Genomic DNA, 24780 nt, shown 5'->3' with positions numbered 1-24780 from the left:
TTGTGTTTTATAAAGTACTGAGTGGTGTTAACACAACCATATTTTTTAAGTGTGGCTGACTAATGGTGACAAAGCAATAAGGGGGTGCATTGCCATATATTTTGGGGTTCAATAATATCAAAGACAAGAAGTCCCTTCCTACTTATTTCTAGTTGATTGTCTGCTTTCAGAGGCAGCAATTAAAAGATTTCCTGTATCTCTGCGCTTCATCACATCCTATCCCCTCACATGCCAGCTGTTCCTCAGAGTAGTGCCCTGACAGCCAGCAAGCAGGATCATGTTAGAAATGCAAATGCAGTGCTTTTTTATTGTGATTTGACAGATGAGGGAAGGAGACAGTTTAATTGGCACTGTCCCTACTCACATTTATAAATGGTTGTCAGTGCTCAAACAGGGTGTTGAGAAAGTTGCTAAATATTGGGTTTTGTCTCTTCTTTTAAGAGCACAGCCAGTAGTGGAGCAGCTTGCCTCCTTGAGACCACATTAGCCTGAGCCCCAGGAAGGTTGGGGAGACTCCCTGCTTCTTCCTCTTGAGTTTCCTAGAAGTCTGGTTTGGTAGCATCCAGTAATGCATATTTACTTGGAAATAAAATTTAAATGATCCTGCTTTAGGAATCACCTTACTGGACTTGCAGGATTCTGAGAACAAAACAAAGCTGTTTAGGTCTGATTTGCTGCAGGTGACAGAGCCAGCATTGTCCTGTTTGAGGGGCAGTGATGGCAGGTCATGCTGCTCTCACATTGAGACCCTTCATGGGAAGGTGAGGAGCATGTTAGTGCAACTGCCCAAAGGGTTTTCCCTGGTGCTCTTCCCCCACTAAACCCTGAACAATTCCAGCTCAACTGTGCTCAAGTGTTCCTGCTCTCTGGGCTTGGCACAGGGTGAGTGCAGGGCTTTCTGCTCTTATTTTCACTTTCCTAATGCAGAGTTGGCTGTATTCCTGCTGTGAGGGCACAGGCTGGCATGCCTGGATGCAGTCACTTCTGCCACTTCTGTTCACCAAAAGATTCTGATTCTTTCAACATCTACAGGGTTTCTTTTTCCAGTAAGAAGTCATTTAATCAGAAATTGCCTGCCCAGCTCCAGCTGTGATTGTTCAGATCTGGGGCACCCCAAGAGCTCAGCAAATCTGCCCTTGGCTGTGAAGAGCTGCAGCCCCAGGCTGGTTTCTCAAGAGCAGCAGCAGGATGCTGTGGTCATTGTGGGATCCTCTGGACATCTGTCAGGAAGTGCTGCTGTATTGAGTTGCACGGGGGTGGGGGGAGCCCTTTGAAATGGTTAAAGGGGAGCTGATGGCAACGTGTGCTCATGTGCCTCTCCATGCAGGCTCTGCTTCCTGTTTTTTGCCAGAGCCAGACAAGCAGAGTGCTTGCAGAGAGATTCTTGCTGCTTGTCTCTTCAGCTGTCGGTGCAGGTGATCAAAGAGCTCTTCTCCAGCACATCATTCTCCATCTGTCTTTGCTTTCATTCTTTCTAGAGAGCAGAATAACATTTAAATGTGAAACTTGTTGTTAGACCCGCCCCAGCACTAAGGGGTCCCTTGGTGCAGTATTTGTCAGCTGATGATCTCGTTTCCAGTTGTGGTCAGAGGAGCGTGCTTTCCAGTCTAATGCCATTGCAGATAGGCCCTCATCTTCAAAAACAGCCTTTGATCATGAACCTGTCATCTCTGTGCAGCAGCCATCTGTGCCAGGAGCGCGTTGGTTTGTGAAGCAAACAGCTTTCTGCACCTGCACATCTGCGAGCCTGCTTCCTTCCCTTGAGCAGCATTATTTATGAGCAGACCCCTGGGACACGGGGCTGGTGGTGCTGCTGCCAAGAGGGGTGGTGGCGAGTGGAAATTCTGAGTGTGCACTGAGAAGCTAAGGGTGCTTTTGTCCCTTGTCCCTGTGCTTGAAGGATGTACCTGGCACTGAGGCTTAGCAGGTCTGGGTTCAGCTCCTGGGCGAGCTCGTGAATGGCCCATGGGGCACAGTCACTCACCTTTTCCCTTCTGCCTTGGCTTTTCCATGGCATAGAGCATTTTTTTCCCAAACTCCCCGAGGCACTGGGAAGCCAGAGTGCATTTGTCTGTGAAAAGCCCAGCTGCTGTCCTGTGTAGCCCTTTGCCTTACAGCCTGACCAGCACCTGAAGCTCAGCCTGCTGTCTGCTCCAAGCAGTGTCTCCCCAAGGCATTCAGCTGTGCTGGGCAGGGGTACTGGGGCCCTGCAGGCCAGGGAAGGAGAAACAGCTGAAGGGAGGGATCATTCTGGCCTTCAGGATAAATAAAGACACAAGAAAAAGCAGGAATTGCACCTTGCTGGTCCTAGCAAAGGAGCATTACCTTTGTGCAGCTCCTCTTGCTCTTGCCAGTGGGTGTGGAAGAGCCTGTGGGGTATCCAGGTTCAGTTCATGGACAGCCACATGCTTGGTTTTGTTTTAAAAATATGGAGGTCACATTGCAGAGGAATAGAAATTACTTGGATCAGAGCTTGGCCAGCATGGTTCCAACATCCAGGAAATTAATTGGGTAAGGGAAGAAGAGCTGAAAAAGAGGCAGCAGCTATGAGGAAGTGGTTGGGATCTGCCAGCTCCCTGAGGGGAACTTTGTGAAAGCTGCAGGCTGGGAGCTGGGCTCCACCAGGGCAAATGTCATACTGATGGGTAGGGTTAAAAAACCCCCAAACCCTTCACATCTGTAAATATTTTAAATAATTGGAGAAGGCCTTTACCAAAGATGAAAGTTGCCCCTTCACATGTTTGCAGAAGGAATGGGCAGAATGCAGGAGGGACAGCAGAGGATGAAGGGAATCCTCCCTGTTTGTTCCTCTTTCTGCCCTTCTTCCCTAAAGGTCCAGAGGCTTGTGTAGATGACATGACCCTTGTGGTCAGGTCCAGGATGACAGTTCCCATGTCCTGATTCTCTGCCTCCTCCTTACCTGCTTGTGTCCACCCTTTCACATGCACTGTCTGGAGCTCCAAAGGGAGTAGAGCCTGGTATCCCCCAGGCACAAGCTCTCACCTCCCTGTGATTGTGTTCTGTGCAGAGAATCCTGGAGGATTTCCTGCATGCTGTCTGCAGCCAGCTCCCATTTCTCCTGGACACTCCAGGTGCTGCACTGGGCTCCTCTTCAGCCTCACTAATTCAGTCATTCAACATCCAGGGCTCTATCAAGAGTCCCAAGGATTAAGAGTCCTCCTTTCTCCCTAATTGCAAACAAAAGATAAATGAACATTTAGTATAATGTGTGCAGCTTGAGAGCCTGTGTTCAACAAAGGTTATTGGGAAACCTGAAATAGTTCCTTTAGCTTCAACTGGAGTTATTTTACATCTCTGAAGGCTTAGTGCAGTTAGCGTTTGGTCTGGTAATGTGTCTCCTGGGTGTTGATACTACTGGGAAAAACTTACTGGTCCCTTCTGTTGGGAATGATTTTTGTGTGGTCAAGTTTAGTAAGACACATCATATGCATATTCTTGAGGGAATTTGGCGTTAGCCTGTCAGGCTTTAATATGTTGCCTCAGGTAAGAAGGTCAATGTGTCTGGCTTTGTAAGCAGGCCGTCGTGGTGGTTAAAGGAATGCTTCAATGGCAAAACTACTGGAAAATAGAGGAAAAGCACAGAAAAATGTCCTTTGGGGCTGAGTTGTTCTTGCTGCCTTTTTTTTTTCCCTTCAGCTAGTAAGTGCTGACTGGGATATTTTTCAACAAGGTGAATTAATTTTCAAGTTTGTGGTACTCCTTTTAAATGATACAAGGATACCTTGCAGCACCACTCAGGAAATGTTGAAGTGAGTGAGATGGCAAAACCTGGGTGTGTTTCACTGGGTGTTGTGCACCACAGCCAGCCAGCTCTGAGGGGGCCTTTCCAAATCAGGCAGTTCTCCTTGAAAAAGGGCATTTCCTTCTAATATAATTATTAAAACTTGTGCTTCCAGTAGTTGTCTTATTGTGCACAATGTTGTATGGGCAGAAGTGAACGTCTGTCCTGGCGAGACTGAAACAGAGGGAAAACAGGCAGCCAGTGCCTGGAAGATGATGTTTGGGGTGTGCTAGCTCCCAGCATCCCAGGGGCTTCCTGGATGGCTTGGTGTTAGGAGGGGAGAAAGCCCATGGTCCAGACAGGGCAGCCTCAGCTGTAAGGAAGGAGCAGTTCCTAACCCTGCTTAGGCTGGAGTTTGATTTGTGGCAATCACCTCCTTCTTGGCTTTGGTTTCCTCCCAGCAGGACCCTCCACAGGACTGGGAAGACAGATTGTCTGATGTGTGCACTCAGTGCTTTTCCAAGTATTTAAGTAATGAAGTGTTAGGAACAATTTTATTTTTGTTTGAATCTGGTTAGTCTCCGAGACCAAATTACTGCATGCAGAAGCCATAAATGGGGGAGTAATAGGAACTGTTGAAGCTCCCTGAGGAGACAGTGTGCAATTTTTATGCCCGAGTGGGGACATTTTTAATTCTTTAGGTCAAACCCTAGCAATTCATTGGTTTAGACCCATGGATCAGGGTGATTCAGTTGTCACTTTAAGGGCCATCTATCAGCTGCAGTCTCATAATCCCAGGGTAACTCTGGTCCCAGCCTCCTGCTCAAGGCAGGGTCACCCATGGGATCAGACCAGGTTGCTCACAAAAGACAGAGGTTGCTTTGCAGCCCTGGGGCTCCATGGTCTCTGGTCCCCTAAGGAGCCTCCTGCTCTCTTTTTTGTTACAGAATGAAGAGGAGGAAATCAAGCTGGAGATAAACATGCTGAAAAAGTACTCCCATCACCGGAATATTGCTACATATTATGGGGCTTTTGTGAAGAAAAGTCCTGCAGGCCAAGATGATCAGCTCTGGGTAAGTGTTTAGTGTCATTTCTGCTCATCAGATTTACAGCTCCTTCTTTAGTTCCAGCATGCTTGGCTTGGACTCTGTCTCAGTGAAGCTCTGAAGTCATTGTTCTGAAGAATAACATATAAAAGAGAAAAATTACTCCTCCTAGACGTCTTCCATCCCTATGATTTCCTTTGAGGATGGGCATAAAGTATGTTATGATTCTTGTGACTGGTGCTGTCATTCTGATTTGTTGCTTGAACCTTTTTTTTCCAAATTAAATTCTTCTCTAATTTTTTTTCACTGAAGTGAAAGAGCTTGTCCTTTTCGCCTTCTCTCGTTCTTGTTGCTTTCCTCTCCTTTTTTCAGATGGAAAATTTAAAAAAAGGAACCAGAGGAATTTGCAATAAAGAAAAGAAGAATAATGAATCCTCCAATTTTTTGGCTGCAATATTTTTGAAGCTCTGCAGCAAAATGAAAAATTTCAATTTTTTTAAAAGTTCCCATGTTTTTCAGTGCTGTTAACTCTTGCTTTTCCAATTTTGTATATAAAAAAAAAAACCCCAAACTGCCTAAAACCTGCAACAAGAGAGGAGCACTAGTGAGATTTTTTTATTTATTTAGCAGTGTGTGTGATTCAGGAAATGAGATTTTTAAGTCACTTGCCACCTGAGAAGGCCACATGCAGTTTGCCATGGCTGGGCTGTGGTGGGAGTGTGCAGTGTTCATGGTGACCTCCATGGCAGGGAGAAACGATGAGGAGGACTCCATGGATATCAGAAGGCTAATCCATTACTTTATTATACTGTATTATTTTATACTATATTACATTACAACTAGACTGAATCTGCCAAGCACTCAACTGCACAACATCTCATGACTGCCCTCCAACAGTCCCAACACACACACACACACACACACACACACACACACTTGGCCCTGACAGCCAAGGAAACAAAACCCCATCACTCTGCAAACCATCTCCATATTGCATTCTGCTTTGGCACAACACAGGCACAGCAAATGAGACAAAGAATTGTTTTTCCTTTCTGTGAGGTTCAGGGACTGTGAATCTCGGAAATATTCTGGGGAAGTTGTGCCTTGCTTTTTTCTGTGGAGAGAAATGTGGCTGCAGGAGTGGGTGTTTGCAGGTGTTCTCCCTGCTGGCCCTGGCAGAGCTGTGTAAAGGTGCCCTGTGTGTGTTTGTCTCCCTGCAGCTGGTGATGGAGTACTGCGGGGCAGGCTCTGTCACCGACTTGGTAAAGAAGACAAAAGGGAACTGTTTCAAGGAAGACTGGATTGCTTACATCTGCAGAGAGGTTCTCAGGGTGAGTCCTGCCAGCAGAGCTTCGCTGCTCATTTGCAACAAAAAGGCCTTTCCAGGCCTTTGGTTGCTAAAATAGGTCACTAATGAGCATTATTGTTTAAAGGTTGTGATCCATGGGGCTCGTCGTGGGCTATGGTCCTTGAGTTCAGAGGAGCCCTGGGAGCCAGCATGATGGCTGCTTGACATCCCATATTGTTGTAGCTAATCCCATTTTCTGAAGAACAGAAAATTCCTCTTTCCTATGGCAAATAGCCATCTTCTGAAATTTCAGACACTGGGCACCTAGAAAAGGAAATAAATTTTCTGTTTTCAGTATGTCTGCCCTCCACATCAGGAGATCTTTTTGCTCAGTGCTTCAGCTGTTCATGATTGCAAGATCTTTCTGTCCATAATTCCTTTACCTGCACACACTCAGGGGTCTCTTTTCCACACTATTAGGCAATGTTGACTAAACAGCATTCCAAAATCTTAAAGGTGGCCCTGCTGGGACAGTATTGCCCAAGACAAATCTTGGGGCTATATTTCCTTCTATACAGGCTTAGGGCTGCTTTCTTTCTTTCTTTCTTTTTTTTTTTTTTTTTTTTTCCTGGAAAGTACAGAGGATAAAACAATTCCCAAGTGTAATCTAGTGAACTGGCCTGGAAAAAAAATATGATGTTGGAGCCAGTCATTCTAAATTCAAAACCCATTACAGAGTTACTGATCTGTCTTCCCTATAATAGAATTTTACATCTTTTCTAAATAATGGTAAGATAAATGCGTATTCTGGGAGTTGGAATTTAGCTGGCATGCTGAAGTAATGCTTGAATAGGGGTGAAACTTTGTTTCTGGGGCATAGCAGTTGAGAAATGTGCTCAGCAGAGAATATTGGCCTTCTTGCAGGGATTTGGCACTAGCCTGAGGATTATGATCATTGTATCTGGAAAGTGTGGGGACTTCTTCTGCAAAAGAAAAACCCTTAGTGGTGTGGTCAGGTTGTTCCTCATTGGTGTGGCTGTAATTGCTCTGTTAAAGCAATTGATGTTAAAACATTTGATTTGTGCTCATGCGACTGAAAACTGTAACAGCATGTTGGTAAAACAAGGGATTGGATTTGATCATGCTTGTTTCAGACAAAATGGCCCAGTTGCACATGGATTGACAGTGCTTCCTTCTGGAAAATTTACAAGCTGGGTGGGAGCTCTGTTTGAAGCCATTAATATTAGAGAGGCTAAATGCTGTGAGTGAAGCATCCCTGGATTACTGTAATGGATTATTTCAGTGTGTTCCTTTATGTCTGTGATAGTTCAACCATGGGCAATTTTGAAATGCAGGAGGAGACAGCAAATATTAACTGATTGAAAACAATATTTGCTGCATTCAAAAAGAGGTCTGACATGGTATTTTTAACTTTTTCTAGTCCATTTGCCACTGAATTTCTCATTTCATTGAATGCAGAATTGAGGCCACTACAACCAAGCAGCTGCTGTCTCTGGTCCTCATACAGAGCATTCTGCTTTGCTCTTTTTCTCTCTTATTTGCTTTTAGAATAGAGTGTAAGGAACATCCCTTGATTCTGAGACAGAAGTTTAAAATATTGCTATCTCATTCTCTTCACACAACTCAAGATGCTCCACCACTGTCAGGCCTGTGGTGAAGAAGACAATCAAACTTATGGTTGCTGTCCTCTCTCCTCCTTGAAAATGTTGCTAGTAACATTTAAAGGACTTTCCTTATGAATAAAGACTGAAAAGGGCAAAAGTGTAAAAAGGCAACAGTGCCATAGCCAGGGTAATGTTAGGAAGAAAGAATAAATCTGGTTTTCTTTTAGGGATTGGCACATCTTCATGCTCACCATGTCATCCATCGAGATATTAAAGGGCAGAATGTTCTTCTCACAGAAAATGCAGAAGTAAAATTGGGTAAGTTTCCTTAAATGTGTGCTAGAAACCCATTTGTTAAAATTTAAGATTTCCATCTTGACTCAGAAGAAACTCTCAGTAACCTATGTACAGGTTGTGTGCCAAGTGTCATTAATGCTTGTGCTTTCAAGGTGTGTGTAATGCAGAAAGAGTTGAAAATGTAAAGTGTTCTGCAAGGGTGTCCCTGACAGCCTGAGAGCACTACAGGCAGTATTATATATAGAATATATATCACACACAGAGCCAGCCCAGGAAGTCACAGCACCACCAGGCCTTCACGAGGATCCTGGCATGCAAAAGACTTCCAGAGTAAAAAAGTTGGGGGAACAAATTTTGCTAATCCATTTTTCTAAAGGAAGTGGTCTCAGAGATTTGCATAAATCTGACAATAAGTGGAATTACTCATGTGTAAGGGCTACCACTGAATAACAGTCATCTCTCAGAAGAGCTGGAGGGTTGCTCATTTCCTTTTATTGCTGTGACATGTCAGTGTTGACAACTTCTGACTTCCTAAAACTAAACTCAAGTACGTATCTCTCTTGAGATGTCTTTCATGTTTTGGAAAGACATCACAGGCTAGTGTTTAAAGGAGAAATCTCAAGGGGAGCACTTCTTATTTGTGATGATCTTTACAGTCCCTCTCTCTTAACTAAGACAATTCTCTGTAGAGTTTGAAAACAACAAATAATAAACATGGCTGGTGGATGTGGGGTAGCATGCTTGGTTGGAGCAAGTAAAAATAGGTACTTTAAATCTCATTATGGTTTAACCTTGTGGCAAAAACCTGGCTTCACTGAAGTCAAAGAGAGTTTTGCTGTCGAATTAAATGAAGGCAGGATTTTGCTTGTAGTCTCTAAATCATATGTACTAATTGTCAACTCTTCCCTCTTAATACAGCTAAGATGGGGGTGTTGTGTGTTTTTATGGTCTTGTGTAATTACTACTTCCACCATTCTTCACTTGGTTGACAAAACAATTAAACTTTTCTAACTCTGGGTAAAAATGAAACAGATTTCCTGAGTATAATGATTTTAAAAAAGAAGGAAAAAATTTGTTTCCAGAGAGATTTAGCTCATGTGTCTTAAGGAAAAGAAGCTCAAAAGCCAAGAGGTTCTCAGTTCAATTCTGTTCCACCTCAGTGTGAGAGTGTGCACTTCCCATCAGAAGCACAGAGCACAGAATGATCCCAAAGGTCAGCTCCACCTTCTTCTTGGAGAAGGCTTGCTAGGCAGGCACATGAAATTGTAGCATTACGAATAATTTTGGCTTGCAGATAATCTGCAATGAGACAACATCAATGAGAAAATCTGCCCCTTGATGGTGACCACGGGGCTGTCTCCTTTCAGTCCTTCTCCTTCCCCCTCCTTTGTCTCCTCTGTGAATACCACTCCAGTGCTATCCCAGTGGATGCAATTAGTGTATCTTGGGGTTTTGTTCAAAGAGAAATACAATCACATAATTACTGGTTGTGTGGACCCTTTTCATATGTGAACAAAGCCGTTTTGCTGTACAGTCCTTATGAAAGTACCACCCTTTTCAGCACAGAGGGAACCACACGATTCACTCATCATCATGAGCTAAGATGAGAATAAAGGAGTAGATTCTCCAGTTTGTTCTGAGACAGTGTATGAATGTAGAGAAGGATTTATTCCAGACACCTCAGAATGAAGTGATATGGTGGTTCTTTCCAGCTTTCACAAGAGGCTGTATTAGACACATCCAAATTTGCCTTGTGTGTAGATACTATTTTTTCTTTCAGTCTAGTTGAAGACCTTGAGTCCTACTCAGTGTTGCATTTAAGTTAAGCATAAATTATTCCATAATGTCTTGTAGAGCAATTCCTCTAACCCACCAGGCAGATTTAGCATGCTAAATAAATGACATATAATATAATAATATAATAATAAATAATATAATATAAATAATGAATAGTATATATATAAATAATTTAGATAATAATTTAGCATTATTTAATTCTTCTGTCAAAAAGAAGGGGAAAAAAGAGGCAGTTAAATCTCAACTATTGGATAAGACATGCTGGAGGAGCTCAGCTTTCATATGTATTGTAGAGCAAAGGTTTGATGTTCTAAACAGTATGAAAGTGACCAAGTACAAGCTCTGCCATGTGGATACAACTTTTTGCTAATTTCTTTACCTCTTCTTGGCTTTTCAGTGGATTTTGGTGTAAGTGCTCAGCTGGACAGGACAATTGGGAGAAGAAACACATTTATTGGCACCCCATATTGGATGGCACCCGAGGTCATTGCTTGTGAGGAGAACCCAGACTCTACCTATGATTACAGAGTAAGTGTTAAACACTTCCTAAGGTGAGAAAACCTGTGGGTTATTGCTAAAATCTTGCTCATTTGAAAGTTCAAGCTTCCTGCCTTTTAAACCACAATAATACTAGAACTGTACAAACAGAAGTATTTGTAATATGTGGGTAGAGGCTCTTTTTAAGAGTGAAGTTTCACTGTGAGTATTTTTTCTGAATTTTTAGTACATGAAATACACTTTCATGAACTTCTCTGCAATAAGAAAAAAGTGCTAAGAAGTTTGCGGGTCTGGATAGAAAGGAAGAGAGGAGTTCCAAAGGAATACTTGAAGTAGTGTAATATTAATATGACAAATTACTGCACACTGTGGTAGAGCTGTTTTGCTCTGTACTCAGCAGTGAATCCTGAGTTAATTTGCAGTAATTAGCATCCCTTTGCTCATTCATGAGCATGTGACTGCAAGTGGGTTCCATCCTGGAATGATTTCTGGTTGGTGGCAGGGTGGCTGAGGCACAGAATTTCCTGCATTTCAGTTTGTGGGCATTTCCATGCAGCGTGTTTTCCAGGGATGGCTTTCTGAGCAGGAGTCTTCTGTGTGACCCTGCAGAGTCACTCTTTTAGTTCAGGTGCTCTCTCCATTGCCACTTTGCACCTCTCCTTCCAAATATTTATGAGAATAACCTGTTACTGCTTCCATTTCCTGGTGATTCAGAGGCTGTGATTCTCCCTTGCTGAGCCCTTCTGTGCTGCACTGGCCCAGTGAGGTCATGTTGTGTGTGTCAGTCGTGACTAAAGAATATTTATTTTTTTTTCATATCATACCAATCTTCTACTGAAACCTCACGAAATTAATCTCTTGTCTTCATTCCCTGTCCCCAGTTGATTTCCTTCCCTGAATGTGTACTTAACAGAAGATATAATCATAAAGAATGTGCACCCCTATTTCTTGAGCTTTCTTTGCCTTCAGTAATAATTCTAGTTTGTCTGTTCCCAAATAGATACTGCAGATGGTAGTTTAAAACTGATTAGCAGAGGGTTTTGGAAGCATTTCTGCAAACAGTGCTGTGACTCAGAAGGTGGGACAGAGCTGGTCTTTCCCACAGAGACTTATACCTGATAGGAAGCTGCTCTGGAACTTCTTGCTCTTCAAAAAAAAAAAAACCAGAACAAACAAACAAGACAAAACTAGTGCAAATATGTCCAGCTAAAGGTGTTTGTATACACAGTGAGCTTTACAAACACTGCTGTCATCCTCCCTTACTCTTGTGTGCCTCTTGTGCTTTGGAACTCCAGAATTCCTTGTAGCTTGGATGTTTCTCTCACTGTCCTCAAAACCTGCAGTACTACCCCTTGAAGACTCTTAATTTTCAGTCATTTACTCAATTACAAGTCAGGATTGTGGATCTATGAAATCCCCACTAGTTTTGTTGCTGAATCCCTCCATGAACATTGACGGGAACTGGCTTTCAGCTTGTGTGAAGAGTTCAGAGCAGCTGGACTGAGAGAGCTCTGCTGATAAATTTAGAGTGCTGGGCTGGGCATGAGCTGCTATTCATGTAATGGCTTGTTCCTTCTAATCTTTGAAGGTTTTCTGTCACTCTCTTGTTTTTTTTAAAGATAAGTTTTAGAGAAGCTCTGCAAGTTGGTTTGGCCCTGTGCCTCTCATTTGGCTACATTTAGATACAAAGAAGAGTGAAATAATGCATATGATTAATCAAGTGGAAACGTGTGGAGTTTTTGCAGACACTGATGGTGGCTGCAATTTACCTTCCATGATCAAAACCTGGCCCTTGGCATCCAGATCAGCTGATAAAGAGAACTCCACTCTGCTAACTGAGCTGAACATGCATTGTGGCATAAATCTGACTGCACGATGTGCTCCTCTCTCATGTGCCCAAAAATGTGTGACTAGAGACTTTGTACAGAAAAAATGAGACCCCAAGGGCTGACTACAATTCTTGTTCCATCAGTGCAGAAACTCAGCAATGACTGCTCTGAAATAAGCATTAAAACCAAGAATTATTTTTGGCCAGAAGGAGAAGGGTGAGGTGCTGCTGTGTCTTGCTGCCTCATGAAAACAGGTTCAGGACATACATTTAAACAGTGCCTGCTATATTCTGTCTGGCTCTTGTTTTTTGAATGCAGAAGGTCTGCATTTTGGGGATGGCTGCTTACATGATGGATCAGCAGTTCAGAGTTGCATGGGGAAGAGGAAGCTTCTGGCTATCAGCACATTTCCTAAAAGCTCAGTAGGGACTGGGAAGGGAGCAGAATATTTGTCACTCCAAGTAAAACAATGTGATCCAGGAGAGATCTAGGGAAACTGTAAAAAAAACCCAAACCCAAGAAGAAAACAAACAAGCAAAACAACCAAGCTTGGATGCTGCAGGCTGCAATGTGCATTGTTTCTTTTCCTGCAGAGTGACCTGTGGTCCCTGGGAATCACTGCTATTGAAATGGCTGAAGGAGCTCCTCGTAAGTGATGTGGTGTAAAGGTGGGGCTGTTCTGTGTTAAAATAACTCATGCTGGGCTAATGCACTGGTGCACAGAATTCTGGTTCTGTCTGTATCTTTAAAAACACTGACTTTTTCTCATTTGGACTCTTTTGCTTTCTTCTTCCTTTTAAACTCTTTCAGTCTATACTTTGGTTCCTTGCCTTTATCTCCTGGGAAAACAAAACTTCTTTTCTTAAAGCTCTTGTTAGCATCAGTTTGTTGATTGCTGCCTGTGGGTACAACTAAGCAGAAGTGATTGATATGTTAACAGAAAATACTGGCAGGAGTGCCTTTGGGTTTAGGTCACTAAAAAAATTATGACAGTGGAAGAAGGTAGGCCTAAAGGTTATTTTTTTACTCTGAAACTGAGTTGTTTCTCACAGATTTTGGGACTAATATGGCATTTACTCACATGTAATGGCTTTGATCCATGACCACGCTCTCAGCCTGCAGGTCAGGCAGGGATCTGGGGGTGCAAAGTCCTCGTGCATTTTGGTTGGCAAGGGGGGCTGGTGGCTTTGCCCAGCTCCTGCAGGGCTGATGGGATGTGTGGGGTACCCAGTCACTGCTGAGAGCAAGGGAGATGAAATCCATCAGACTCTGGCCTGAGCCTGAGAGCACGTAGGCTGTTTTTAAATAACCCACTTGGCTGTTCTCCCATCAGACTTGGTTTCTAGCAGGAGCCAGCTGGAGTTCAGGAGCACTTTCAGACCCTGTGCTTTAGCCTGACTGAAGCTTATTCCCGAGACATGAGTCCATGGGGAGTTTTCTCTGGGAGAGACTTTGTAATTTTGCATACCAGTTCCTCATGTATTTGATGCTTTCCCTAGTTTTGACAGGGAAATACTATGGATTATATTCTGTTGCCTTGTGTTTTGTTTACTGTAGTACAGCAGTGTCTGGGACCCAGAGCTAGAAACCAGACTTCTGCCCCTCATTGCCACTGTATCATACTATTGAAAATACCAAGGAAAATGTCAAAGCCAGAACCAAATGTGAGAATGGCAGGTGGAGGCAGACAGAGAAATTAATAAAAGGTAGGGAAAGCTTTACCAGAGCTTCTCACTTCTACTGGTTTGTGATGCTTTAAGTCCATTTCTGTTAAGAGCATCACTGCTGAACACTTAAAACATTATAAGAAATCTGCCTCCATGTAGTTCCTATCAGTTGTCATTCAGTAGCTCTGTTTGGTGAAGGAAGACCTTTTACCCTCAACATTTCTACCTGCCAGATAGAGCACACTCAAAATTCCATACAAAGCACCTTGGGATGGTATTTGCTTTCTTCTGAGTTCCTTGTAGCTTCAGCTTTCCACGACAGTAGCCCTGAAGAGAAGTACAGTGGGCTGGAGAGCTTCTGAATGCAGGGGTGGAATCTGTGGCCTGGTGCTCCCATTCCAGAGCACAGCATGGATGAAATGTGTGCTCTGTCATTCTGCTCTGTGCCACAGGGCAGGTTGTGAGCTCTTTGCTTTGTATCAGCTTTTCTTCATCCTGGGTTTTCTCATATGCCATGAAAAATGTGGCAAAGAGTTTGGTCAAAATGGAGCTTGTCATTTATCAGAACCCAGAAGCCAGACATAATAACTAGATAAATATTTCAATCTCAGTTTTAACTTCTGTGCATGTGCAAACATGCTTTTGTATATGGTAAAGATGAGCTTTTTTATGTCCTTCCAAAGCTATATATATAAAAAATATTAAGAAAGTTGTACTTGCTCTTGCTTTGCAGCCTTTCTTTTGAATCTCTTTTAGCTGGAAATCTCTGTGTACTCAGAGACTTGATTTCTTGGCTGTAGTTTGAATTTGGTTGGCTCCTGGTGGGTCCTGGGGTGGATGCTGTGATGTTGGAAGTGGGAAGCAAAGTCACAGGGGGTACATGCATCCTTCCATAATTTTTGGTTTCCTTTGCAGCCTTGTGTGACATGCATCCCATGAGAGCACTCTTCCTCATCCCAAGGAACCCGCCCCCAAAGCTGAAATCCAGAAAATGGTAAAGAGATGTGTAAACAACCTGTATTTTTGCTGCATTGAGCTTAAGAGGGCTTTTAGCTCTCTTGTCCAGAAACAATGATTTTCTTAAATTGTTTAGTTATCTAGGAGGTGATTCTTAAGCTGTTTCTGGGAGCTGGATTGAGCCAGAGGGCAGATATAATTGACCTTTGGGAAGCAACACCTTTCTTTTTGAACTCTGCCTAAACTGCGGCAGTTGTTTCATTTTAGTGTCTGTGGCCAAAATTGCAGGGTAAGCAAGGAAGGCTTAGATGTGCTGCTTGGGGTCAGGGCTTTATCAGAAGATTGCTTGGACATTGTGGGGCTAATGGCAGTCACCTACCCTACAGAGAATTACTTTTTGTTTTAAATTAAGTGTATAAAGAAAATCTTCACCTTATGAAAAGGTCAAGGGCATTTTTGAAAGGCTTGTGTTGGCCACGTTGTGGTTTTGTTGATCAGGATGTATATTTAAAGTAACAATTCCTCTTAGAAGGGAGTGAGGTGGAGTTCACCTTCAGCACTGTGCTGGTCACAGGAGTCTCACTGGTGGCAGAACTCAAATTGTCTCTCTCAGTTCCTATATAGAAGGAAACCTTGCAAAGTTAGTGCTTTCCACCACTCAGGTAGTGCTTGGTCCACGAGTTGAAGAGAATTATTGGTCTTTCTCCACTGTTGTGTCTTTTTTAGGTCAAAGAAGTTCCTAAATTTTGTTGAGAGCTGCCTTGTAAAGCATTATTTGCACCGTCCCTCCACGGAGACCCTGCTGAAGCATTCCTTCATCCGCGACATGCAGAACGAGCGGCAGGTGCGCATCATGCTGAAGGACCACCTGGACAGGACAAGGAAGAAAAAAGGAGAGAAGGGTAACGTGGCAAAACCAAAATAAAGGACACTTCAGAGAGCATGTTCTCTTCAGATTTTGGCAGCAGAGCACAAGGCAGATGCAGCTGAAATGCTGGAAAAATTGAGAAAGCATTGTCCTTGATAGTGGGGTCATTTTGAAGATTTCTTTGTTGAAGCCTGGCTCCTTAATGGTGTTTTAGTGCTAAAGTCCTTGGAACCTTGAGTTACTGAGAACAGCCCTGGTGCTAGCAGGGAGCAAGAACTCCAGGTGAAGTCTGGGTCTCCGCTTTCTTGAGCAGTGTTTCCTGGTCTCTCAGTTCATATTTCTGTCCCAGATCCAATTGATTTCCTGTTGGATCTCCATTTAATTTTTTCTTGTGAGTTCTTTGGGGGCAGCAGGACTCTTTAAGTGTTTTGAAATGTGCACAAAAGATCTCCAAGCTCCAGTAAAATACAGATGTTATAATGAATCACTTCCTTCACAGTGTGTATGAACAAAATTTGTTCTAAATTCCAGCCTTACCCTTCAGAGCAAAAGCTGGAGGAAGCAGTGCAGGAATTGGGGTGATACTTGTGAAAATGCCTGTGCATGGCAGACTAAGGGCTATGCAAAGGAGACAGAGACATGTGGCCTGTTGACCAACAACCCTGCCCTCTCTCCCCTTTTCCCCTTCAGCATGTTGTATACTGCCAGAAATGCTGTGAGGATCAGGGACTGTGAGAGCAAACTGGGAAAGCACTATGGTGTTGGAAGGTGTCTTATAAATGCTCTGATTTGACAACAGGAATATTTGCATCTAAAATGAAATTGCTGCTGCAAAGTAGATTTACTGACTCCAGTAGTAGGTGCAAATTCTGCCACCTCTTTCAGCTATTAATCTCAAAGCACACTGAAATGGAAAGATAGTGAGTTGGAATTTCTCACAAATGCCCTTGAGAGGGGTGGAGGAGTGCAAAGATGTAATTTCTTCATAAATAGTTATATTTTGACCTGAAAATACTATTTTTAATCAAAGCTCCTCTGAAAAGGAGAATAGTGTGGAATTGCCAGACTACACACTTCAAAATAGTAACTTTAAAAAAATGAAGTGACAATTTAGCATGTGATACAGCCAACAATGGAGGGTAGAACCAGTTTGAAATTATCCTGTAAAAACTGCCTTCATGTCAGTCTTGAAGAGGACTTTAAAACTATGGGCCAGCTTCTAAAACATTGTGCTAAAACTAGTATTAGTTTTTGTTTCCTTTTTTGCTTTCTTAATTATTCCCTTTGACACAAAAGGAAACCTGGATTTACTTTTGGCCTCAGCATAGCCATGACAGCAGAGCAGGGCAGTGCAAGCTGTTATGTCCTGTCTAAATGTCTTTTTGAGAGCCCCTCTGCTGGTGGTGTTGTGGGGGTTGGGTTTCTCTGTGGGTTTAGCCTAATTTGTTTCAGATTATGGAAGTAGGTTAGTTTTGCAAAACCAATACAGTCAGTCACAGGAAAAGGTGGGTGTGTGTAAAGGGGCTGCCCTGAATCATTATCTGAGCTAGATTTTGAATTATGTACGTGGATATTTTGCCTTCCCTCAGCCTCCCTCTACAACATGTGACTTTTAAATTCCAATTCCTCCTTAGCCTCTAATTCAGGCTGAATGCTCAGAAATAAAGCTCAAGATCAAATCTTAAATAACAACATCCTCCTCTGGTGTTTGTTTATTCTCTTTTTTAGAAGAAACGGACTATGATTACAGTGGAAGTGAGGAGGAAGATGATGAGCTGAATGAAGATGAAGGAGAACCAAGGTTAATTTTATTACTGAAATAGAAAATTTGTCTGCTCAAGCTGTTCTCATTGAAGACAGCTCTCCTCAGCCAGAACAGCTTTCTCAACTTGCTCTGAATCCCTAATCTCTTGGGTCCCCTTTGGTAGCTTTAACTGTTTTGTAGCTGTCAAACATAACTGCTGAGTATAAAATGTCTGTAATAAGCTGCTGCTTTAGTTTCCTTGCAGCAGGGGGGAAACTCTCAGATGAAGGACCCAATAATCAGCTCCAGGCTGGTTTGTAGCACACCAAGTGTGGCTGTAGAGCCAACTGCTGGAGATATATCGTGATTTGCTAACACAGGGCAACAAACATTCTCAAAGCACATCTCTTCTCTCTTTAGTGCTATGTTTTGTCATGTAGAAACCTGCTCTTTGTTTCAGCTCCATAGTTAACCTCCCGGGGGAGTCAACTCTCCGCCGTGAGTTTCTGAGGCTGCAGCAGGAGAACAAGAACCGTTCGGACCCTCACCGGCAGCAGCAGCAGCTCAAGGACCAGGAGAAGTACAAGAAGCAGCTGCTGGCAGAGCGGCAGAAGCGCATCGAGCAGCAGAAGGAGCAGAGGAGGAGGCTGGAGGATGTAGGGGGCTGGCTTCTGCTGTTGTTTCATGTCTCATCACAAATGAAAGTGTGCCTGTAGGGAGTAGGCTTAGCAGGGCAAGAGGGATGTGTTAAATTGTCAGCTCGACCTGGATCATAGTCTGGCACCTTGGGAGGCCTGTGTTGCTTTTGAACACAGGTTTTAGATAGGCTCTGTCCTTTCCCTGTTGATAACCTGCCCTGAGCTCTGTGAGCAGAAGGGGAAGGGTATTTTGCTTGGATAGTTTTGGTGGTGGTAGCCCTGGCAGATGGGATGAGAGATCCCCATTTCTTCCTCTTATGTATTTCCCAGTTTGCAGTCTGTTGGTCTGGTCCAGAGTCTTGGCCCTGCTTTTGTTTAAGATATTAGAAGACATCTGATTGCCTTTTCAATTACCTTTTCTGTCTTAAAGGCAGACCTAAATCATAAAATCACAGAACCATTAAGGTTGGAAAAGACCTCTAGGATCCAGCCCAACCATTAACCCAGCACTGAATGTCCACCACTATATGTTGGTGCTAAGTGCCACATCCACATACTTTCTTTAACACTTGCACGTGAAGTGGTTCCATCTCTTCCCTGGGTAGTCTGTTCCAGTGCTTGACCAGCCTTTCAGTAAACAAATTTTTGCTAATATCCAATATAAACCTCACATGGCACCACTTGTTTGTTACCTGGGAGAAGAGCCTGACCCCCACCTGGCTACAGCCTCCTGTCAGGTGGGGGACAGGCTCTTCTCCCAGGTGTCATTACATTAGTCTGTTCAGGGAGATCCCACATGCCTCATAAATAACAGATCTGCCCTGGGCTGCCAAAAGGGCAGAGGTTTCACTTCAAGTTTGGCAGTCACGGTGGTAGCAGCTTGTCCCTGCCCACTTTTGCTCTGTGGTGTGTCAGGTGGCCCCCCTTTGGTGACTGCAGAGCAGGAAATTGGCCTTGTGATTTATGAGCCCTGGCATGAGTAATTGGTAGTCACTAAAGTAAAGTAACATCAGCAATGTTATTCCCTGGCTTTCTTCCAGCACCAGAGGCGAGAGCAGGAGCTACGAAGGCAGCAGGAGTGTGAGCAGAGGTGGCCAGAGGTGAAAGTCAGTCAGAGGAAAGAGGAAAGGTGTAAAGAAGACAAAAGGGCTGTGGAAGATGAATACTTCATAGTAGATGGACAGAGGAAGTTAGAAAAGAAGCAGGTATGAAGAGGGTGTTTGCTGGCAGCAGTTTGCAGCTCCCTGTTCTGTATCTGATGTCTCTCTCAGTTCCCATCCTCTGAGTCATGGACCAAGGAGGGACTAATGCATTTACTGCCTCTTGTTCTCAGATTCAGCCTTCCTTTTTATTAACTTCCTTTTGTTAACTTCCAGCCTTCCTTTGAGTTAACTTAGATGTTACTGAGTCACCCTCCATATCTACAGAAGAGACACTGCCTCTCCCACTTTTGTCGCTGCTGTTTCTCTCTGTTGAATTGATCTGATTGAAATTCCTTTACCCTGAAAGCTTCCAGCATCAGCTAAACCTAAGCTTAAATCTCCAGTCCCCATTTTGCATTCATGTAGTAACCAGGACCATTTCTTTTTCACAAAAACAGTGGAGCAGAGGTTAATTTTAATGCTGAACTGTCATTATCAAGTCTGTCACCTTGACCACAATATTTTTCTCAAGTTTCAGCTGCAAATTGATTTGTAATCAGACAGAAGCATGCAGTGTTTGATTAAAGACCTCTGGTTTTAGTAAAAGTAAAAAGAACAAATGGGATTTTCTGACCTGCTGTCTAAAAAGCCAAGCAGTGTTTGGTGCCACTTTACTCTTCCTGTTGCTCAGGGTTCTGACTCTTCTGTCAGCCCTGCTGGAATTGTGGTCACTTTGTTCTTTGAAAAGCCACTATTTCCAGCAGGCAACTTGGTTATTCTCCAAGGCATCATTGTCTCTGAGGTTCATCACTCTCTGCTTTCAGAAGATGGAGGATGTGCAGCACACCAGGAAGATGCACAGAACCCTCCCCAAGGATCAGACACAGCTGCTGTCTCTCCAGCATGACCACAAGCAGAAGAAGGAGCCTTCCAAGAGTTCAAATGCAGGAGTGCACCCTCCATCAAGCAGCACAAGCAAAGAGGTACTGTCTTGGCCAGGGCAGCATTTTGGTGCTTTGTAGTTTATGATGCTGTAGAGAGCAGAGATCTTTAAACCTACATCTGGAGCTTGGCCTTTCTACACACTTATGCTACAGTCTTCAGTTTCCGTTAATATTCAGAGGATAAGGGGAAGGAAGAATTGTTCTGTCACTTCTGCTGAGTTGAGAGAAGGGTTTGATTGGTGAGTGGAGAAACGAAGTTCTTCTGGTCAATAGGTGTCATTCCCTTGTCTTTCACAGAGTTATGAAATAAGGTAATACCACCTGAGGTTTAATAGAGGTCTTTGCTTGATGATAGGGTTCACAGAATTGACCCAGGCGCAGAACAGCATCCTGCTTCCTGAGCACAGATCCCTGTGCCCCAGCAAGCAGGCTGTGATGCCTTTTCTTGGTTTTTATGTCTTGGGAGAAGGTTTGATGGATCAGGGATAGGACATATAGTCAGCCTGTACTGTAATCCATTTTCCTCCTCTGCTAACTCTGACAGCATTTCTACCCACCAGCTCATTCTGGTCACTGTCACCATGTCATGAAAAGCTCTGGCTCCATTTCCATGTTATCTCCTCATTTCTAGCATGCTTTTTTATATAATCCCAATTGGTTAACCCAGTTCTACAGCTGGTGTGTGATTTGTTGTGTCACTATAGTCTGGGTCAAAATCTCAGCAGCTCAATCTTCTACTGAGGTGCCTCCTCAGTAGAAGAGTGGATCTGATGTTCTCTGCAGTGATGGCAAAGTATCTTCCCAAAATGCCCAAACAGAGGCATGAGGAGAGCTCTTGCACATGTAAATAGGAGAAATGCAGTGCAGCTTCTTAACACCTTGCTGCTGTCATCTTTGTCATCTTCTCTGTGTGTGCTGCCACTATTCCCTGAGCTGAAATGTCCTGTATTGATAAATAGTTAAATGTAACTGCTAGCATTGGTGAAATTATTAATTTCAGTAACTGAATAGAGTCTGCAAACAGCCAAGCAGCAGCATGAAGTTAGGAAAACAAAAGATACTAAGCTCCTTGTTAGAGGAGCAGTTTGTGAAAGCGAGAGTAATTCTCTTTGAAGTACAACCTAACTGTCAAAACCACAAATGCCCTGGTTCTAAAGGCTTTATTGTACTGACTGATTAAGCAAATCGTTACTGAAATTTGAATGAACTGCTCTTGAAATCAGTATTTGTTTGATGATGGAGGGCTGGGTCTCATTCTAGTTGAGGAGCAAATTGAGTGTTGCAGAGCAGTAAGCTGCTTTTTCTAAATACACAACATCAAAGTTAACAGAAAATCTTTGCCTCTTCTAGGCCTTTAATGGGTGAAAGTGCAACTCTGATGATTAATTTTACTGTAGTTAGAAGACAAAAAAACCAATAAAATACTGTCTTAGATACTCGTCTCTTGTTTTGGCATGTGTTTTGTAAATGACTCCTTGATAGCAAAATGAAGTGTGTTACAGAATTTAGTGTGCAGTCACTGTTAACTTTTAATTTAGTGTAATTAGTTGTAGATTAGTTGCTTTTTAGGTTCACAGCATGAGGCTTTTGTCATTATGGCTACAATAGTAGGTTTGAGTTTTAAGGATATTGTACAATATTATTTACTTAATCTCAGAACTTCTTGGAAGTCACAGATCCTTCCACTAAATTGATAATTGGTGGTGCTGGGTTGCCTTCTTTGGTTGAGACTTTGTCAGCAGTCATAACTATTTGGAACGATCTAAAAATGCTGTAAAGTTGTAACTGTTTTTAACAGGGCTAAGTAAGTGATTTTGCTCCTGTTGATACTGATCTTTTCCAGTGCATTGCCAGAGAGGTGTTGGTTCCTCTGTTGAGAGGGACCTGCATGGGGACAGTGGCAGCCTACTCAAGAGTGAGCTTGTTTGTACTTCTTAGGGCTCCCATTTCTAGGACCAATCATCAATCATTGAGACATTAAAAACACACAAAAAATCCTAAAGCCCCCCAAAGCCTCAAGTTTAATGTTTGGGGGTGCAGATCCCTCTCTTGGGAGTTCCTTGCCTTTGCCACTGTGCTTATCCTTCCCCGGCAGGTCAGGACAATTTTCCCCTGCACACCTGTGCCCAGATGTGAGCTCACTCTGTGCTGAGTCTGGTCCCAGCAGCACCAGAGTGAAGGAGCTAGGAGGCAGACCCCAAGCCAGCTCAGTGCCTGGATGGGCTTGGCATCAGTTCTGGAAGCCCAAAATGTCACCTGCATGAGTTTGCATCTGGACCATAAAGCCTTTCATGCCAGCTCCCCTTGGGCACAGAGCTGGGGGGTGAATTATCTTCTCTGGCTTTTACATTTTCTTCCTTGCTTATGGTAAAATTTGCCTTTCATTATTATGAGTTGCAGGTAATGAAAATGTGGCCTCAAGAGCCTGTTCACTGGAGCTAGAATTTCACGGTGTTTGGCTGTGGTTACTAGTTTTAGTAAGGGGCGGGGAGGGGGGGTTAGGCTTTGGTCTTCTTTTTTCCACAGTCAAACAAAGTGGAATAATTTTCTGTGTCCTCAGCAGTTTCTAGGCTGTGCTAAGAATGTGCTTACCTTTCTGATACAGGCACAAACATCCAGATATAGTGACAGATACTGTTAAGAATCCTAACACAGATAACAGGGTATCTTTATGGCATTAATCCCTAGTTTACTGTGTAGAGTTGTTTCCAGGCTGTTGAATCAGAGGATATGCTAAAGATTTACATTAGAGAATGGGAATTAGTCATGTTGAACAGAATTGAAAAGCATAGCAGGGTCAAAACCACAGGATAAAGACTTTCGCAATGAGCAATGCCCTCAGGAAATTTATTCCTTCTAAATCATGTTCCTCAGTCTTTCTCACAGTACAAGTAACACACCAAAAGCCAGAGTTTTGAAAGTGTTTTAAGGTGGAAAGCAATGTGCAGTAATGTCAATGTTGTGGAAGGGGGTAATTAATGCACAGCAAAACAGGCTGTATGTTATCAAAGATAAGTATAGATAGATGATTCCTGCCAGCTAAAATCCCAGCCTGCAGCCAAAGGAGTGGCCTGGAATACAGCAGATGGAAACCCAGGCCCTTCTCCTTGCTGCAGTTGGAGACTTGATGGAGAAGGAAGGGTTGCAAATGGAGAGGAATTGGTGGTTTGTGCTGTGCCAGGGCTGTCCTCCTTGGTGGGAAGGTCCATCAGAGGTGGTGTGCTCTGTGCTGCCGTGGGACAGCACCCAGCCCACAGAGCTGGGGCTCCCTGTGCAATGTGCTGCTGCTTTTGTCCTTCCCAGGCCGAGGACCGAGCCAAGAAGAGCGACGGCGCGCAGCCGTGCCCGTGGCCAGCGGCGCTGGGACACGAGGCCACCACGCAGGCCAGGATGGGATCCGGGAGCAGCTCCAGCCCCTGCACCCCTGCCCCACAGCGAGCCCTGCTAGTGCAGGTACTGCACAGCCCGGGGAGAGGGCAGGGCTGCTTCTGGGCAGGGCAGGCTGCAGGGGAGGGTGGGTGACTGGCGGCAGCTCAGCTGCTTTCAGAGCATGGCACCCTGCCTCACCAAGCAGCAGTGTGGGCCTCTGTGCTTCTTTGAGCACACCTGCAATTATGGGTTATTACTATGAGATCAGGTTGTATTATCCTAAATGTTTCTTAAACTACTTGTTGATTTTGCTTGGTGAGCTTCAGGTGAGCGTCCTGCAGGAAAGGTCACAGAGTCATAGGATGGTTTGGGTCAGAAGGGACCTCTAAGAGTCACTTAGCCCAACCTCCCTGCCATGAGCAAGGACATTTTCAACTGCATCAGGTTGCTCAGAGTCCTGTCCAGCCTGGTTTTGAATGTTTCCAGAGATGGGGCATGTGCAGCCTCTCTGAGCAACCTTCTCTGGTGTTGCACCACCCTCGTAATAAGAATTTCTTTCCTTACTTTCCTAAAATTCAGTGTTCTAATTTTACCCTTTGCCTGAGCCATATCCCTCAGGACTATGAACTCCACCAGTGTGTGATCACTGCAGCCCCAGCTGCCTCCAGCCCTGAATTCACTGATTAGCTCCCCTGTGCTGTGACCCTCAGGACCAGTATTGCATCCCCCCTGGCAGGGCTGCCTATCACCTGGCTGGAAAAGTTATCCTCTGTGCATTCCAGGACTCTGCTGGATTGCCTTCAGCTTTCCCAGCAGATACCAGAGTAGCTGAAATTCCCCAGCAGGAGGATTTGGGAAAGCAGCTCTCCCCTATCCTGATTTGGCTCATGCCTTGGAGCAAGTCCCAGAGTCTGAGAGTCTGGGAGGTGGATAATAGCTGGCTCTTTGTGTCCCTGAGTCAAAGCCTCCCTGGGCCTTTCCTCTTCAGGTTGCTTTGCTGTTTGGTGGTGATGGAAAAATCACCAGAAACAGATGTTTTGAGCAGAAGGGCCTCATTTCACCTGATAGCTTTTACCTGGAAAAATATTTATGTTTGTGTTCTCACATCCTTTTTTTCCAGGGCTTTTTTGTTGTTTCAAGTCACGAGTATTGTAAGTGGGCTGAGTTGATGGCCTGGCTTGCAGCACCAAATCACTGGAGAGCTATTGCAAGGTCTACAAGAAGGACATTTGTAGCTTAGCCTTGGGCAGAGGCTGGCAGCTTCCCTGAGGCAAATATTTCAGCCCTGTGATAGCAGTAGGAGGATCCATAGTTTATTGCAGGGCATTT

At 43.9% G+C, this 24780-nt stretch overlaps 1 protein-coding gene across 11 annotated transcripts in view; it reads left to right on the top strand.

The window, feature by feature from the left end:
- The window catches only part of NRK (Nik related kinase), an 87409-nt gene that overhangs the window by 29579 nt on the left and 33050 nt on the right, over positions 1-24780 (top strand). For 6 of the 11 annotated variants that reach the window (XM_064426705.1, XM_064426711.1, XM_064426712.1 and 3 more), the window contains 12 exons: positions 4690-4815; positions 6009-6119; positions 7929-8019; positions 10193-10323; positions 12716-12770; positions 14705-14783; positions 15473-15648; positions 17343-17415; positions 17819-18014; positions 19037-19201; positions 19903-20121; positions 23386-23535. In XM_064426705.1, the coding sequence (XP_064282775.1) occupies positions 4690-4815; positions 6009-6119; positions 7929-8019; positions 10193-10323; positions 12716-12770; positions 14705-14783; positions 15473-15648; positions 17343-17415; positions 17819-18014; positions 19037-19201; positions 19903-20121; positions 23386-23535 (1572 nt within the window). The remainder of the gene's footprint in view (positions 1-4689; positions 4816-6008; positions 6120-7928; positions 8020-10192; positions 10324-12715; positions 12771-14704; positions 14784-15472; positions 15649-17342; positions 17416-17818; positions 18015-19036; positions 19202-19902; positions 20122-23385; positions 23536-24780) is intronic. The other 5 variants (XM_064426709.1, XM_064426707.1, XM_064426708.1 and 2 more) reach the window with 3 other exon arrangements.

Source organism: Passer domesticus, chromosome 7, assembly GCF_036417665.1.
Source record: "Passer domesticus isolate bPasDom1 chromosome 7, bPasDom1.hap1, whole genome shotgun sequence".
NCBI classification, from domain to species: Eukaryota; Metazoa; Chordata; class Aves; order Passeriformes; family Passeridae; genus Passer; species Passer domesticus.
Note: the sequence above shows the minus strand (reverse complement) of the source record. Positions and strands in the feature narration are given on the sequence as shown.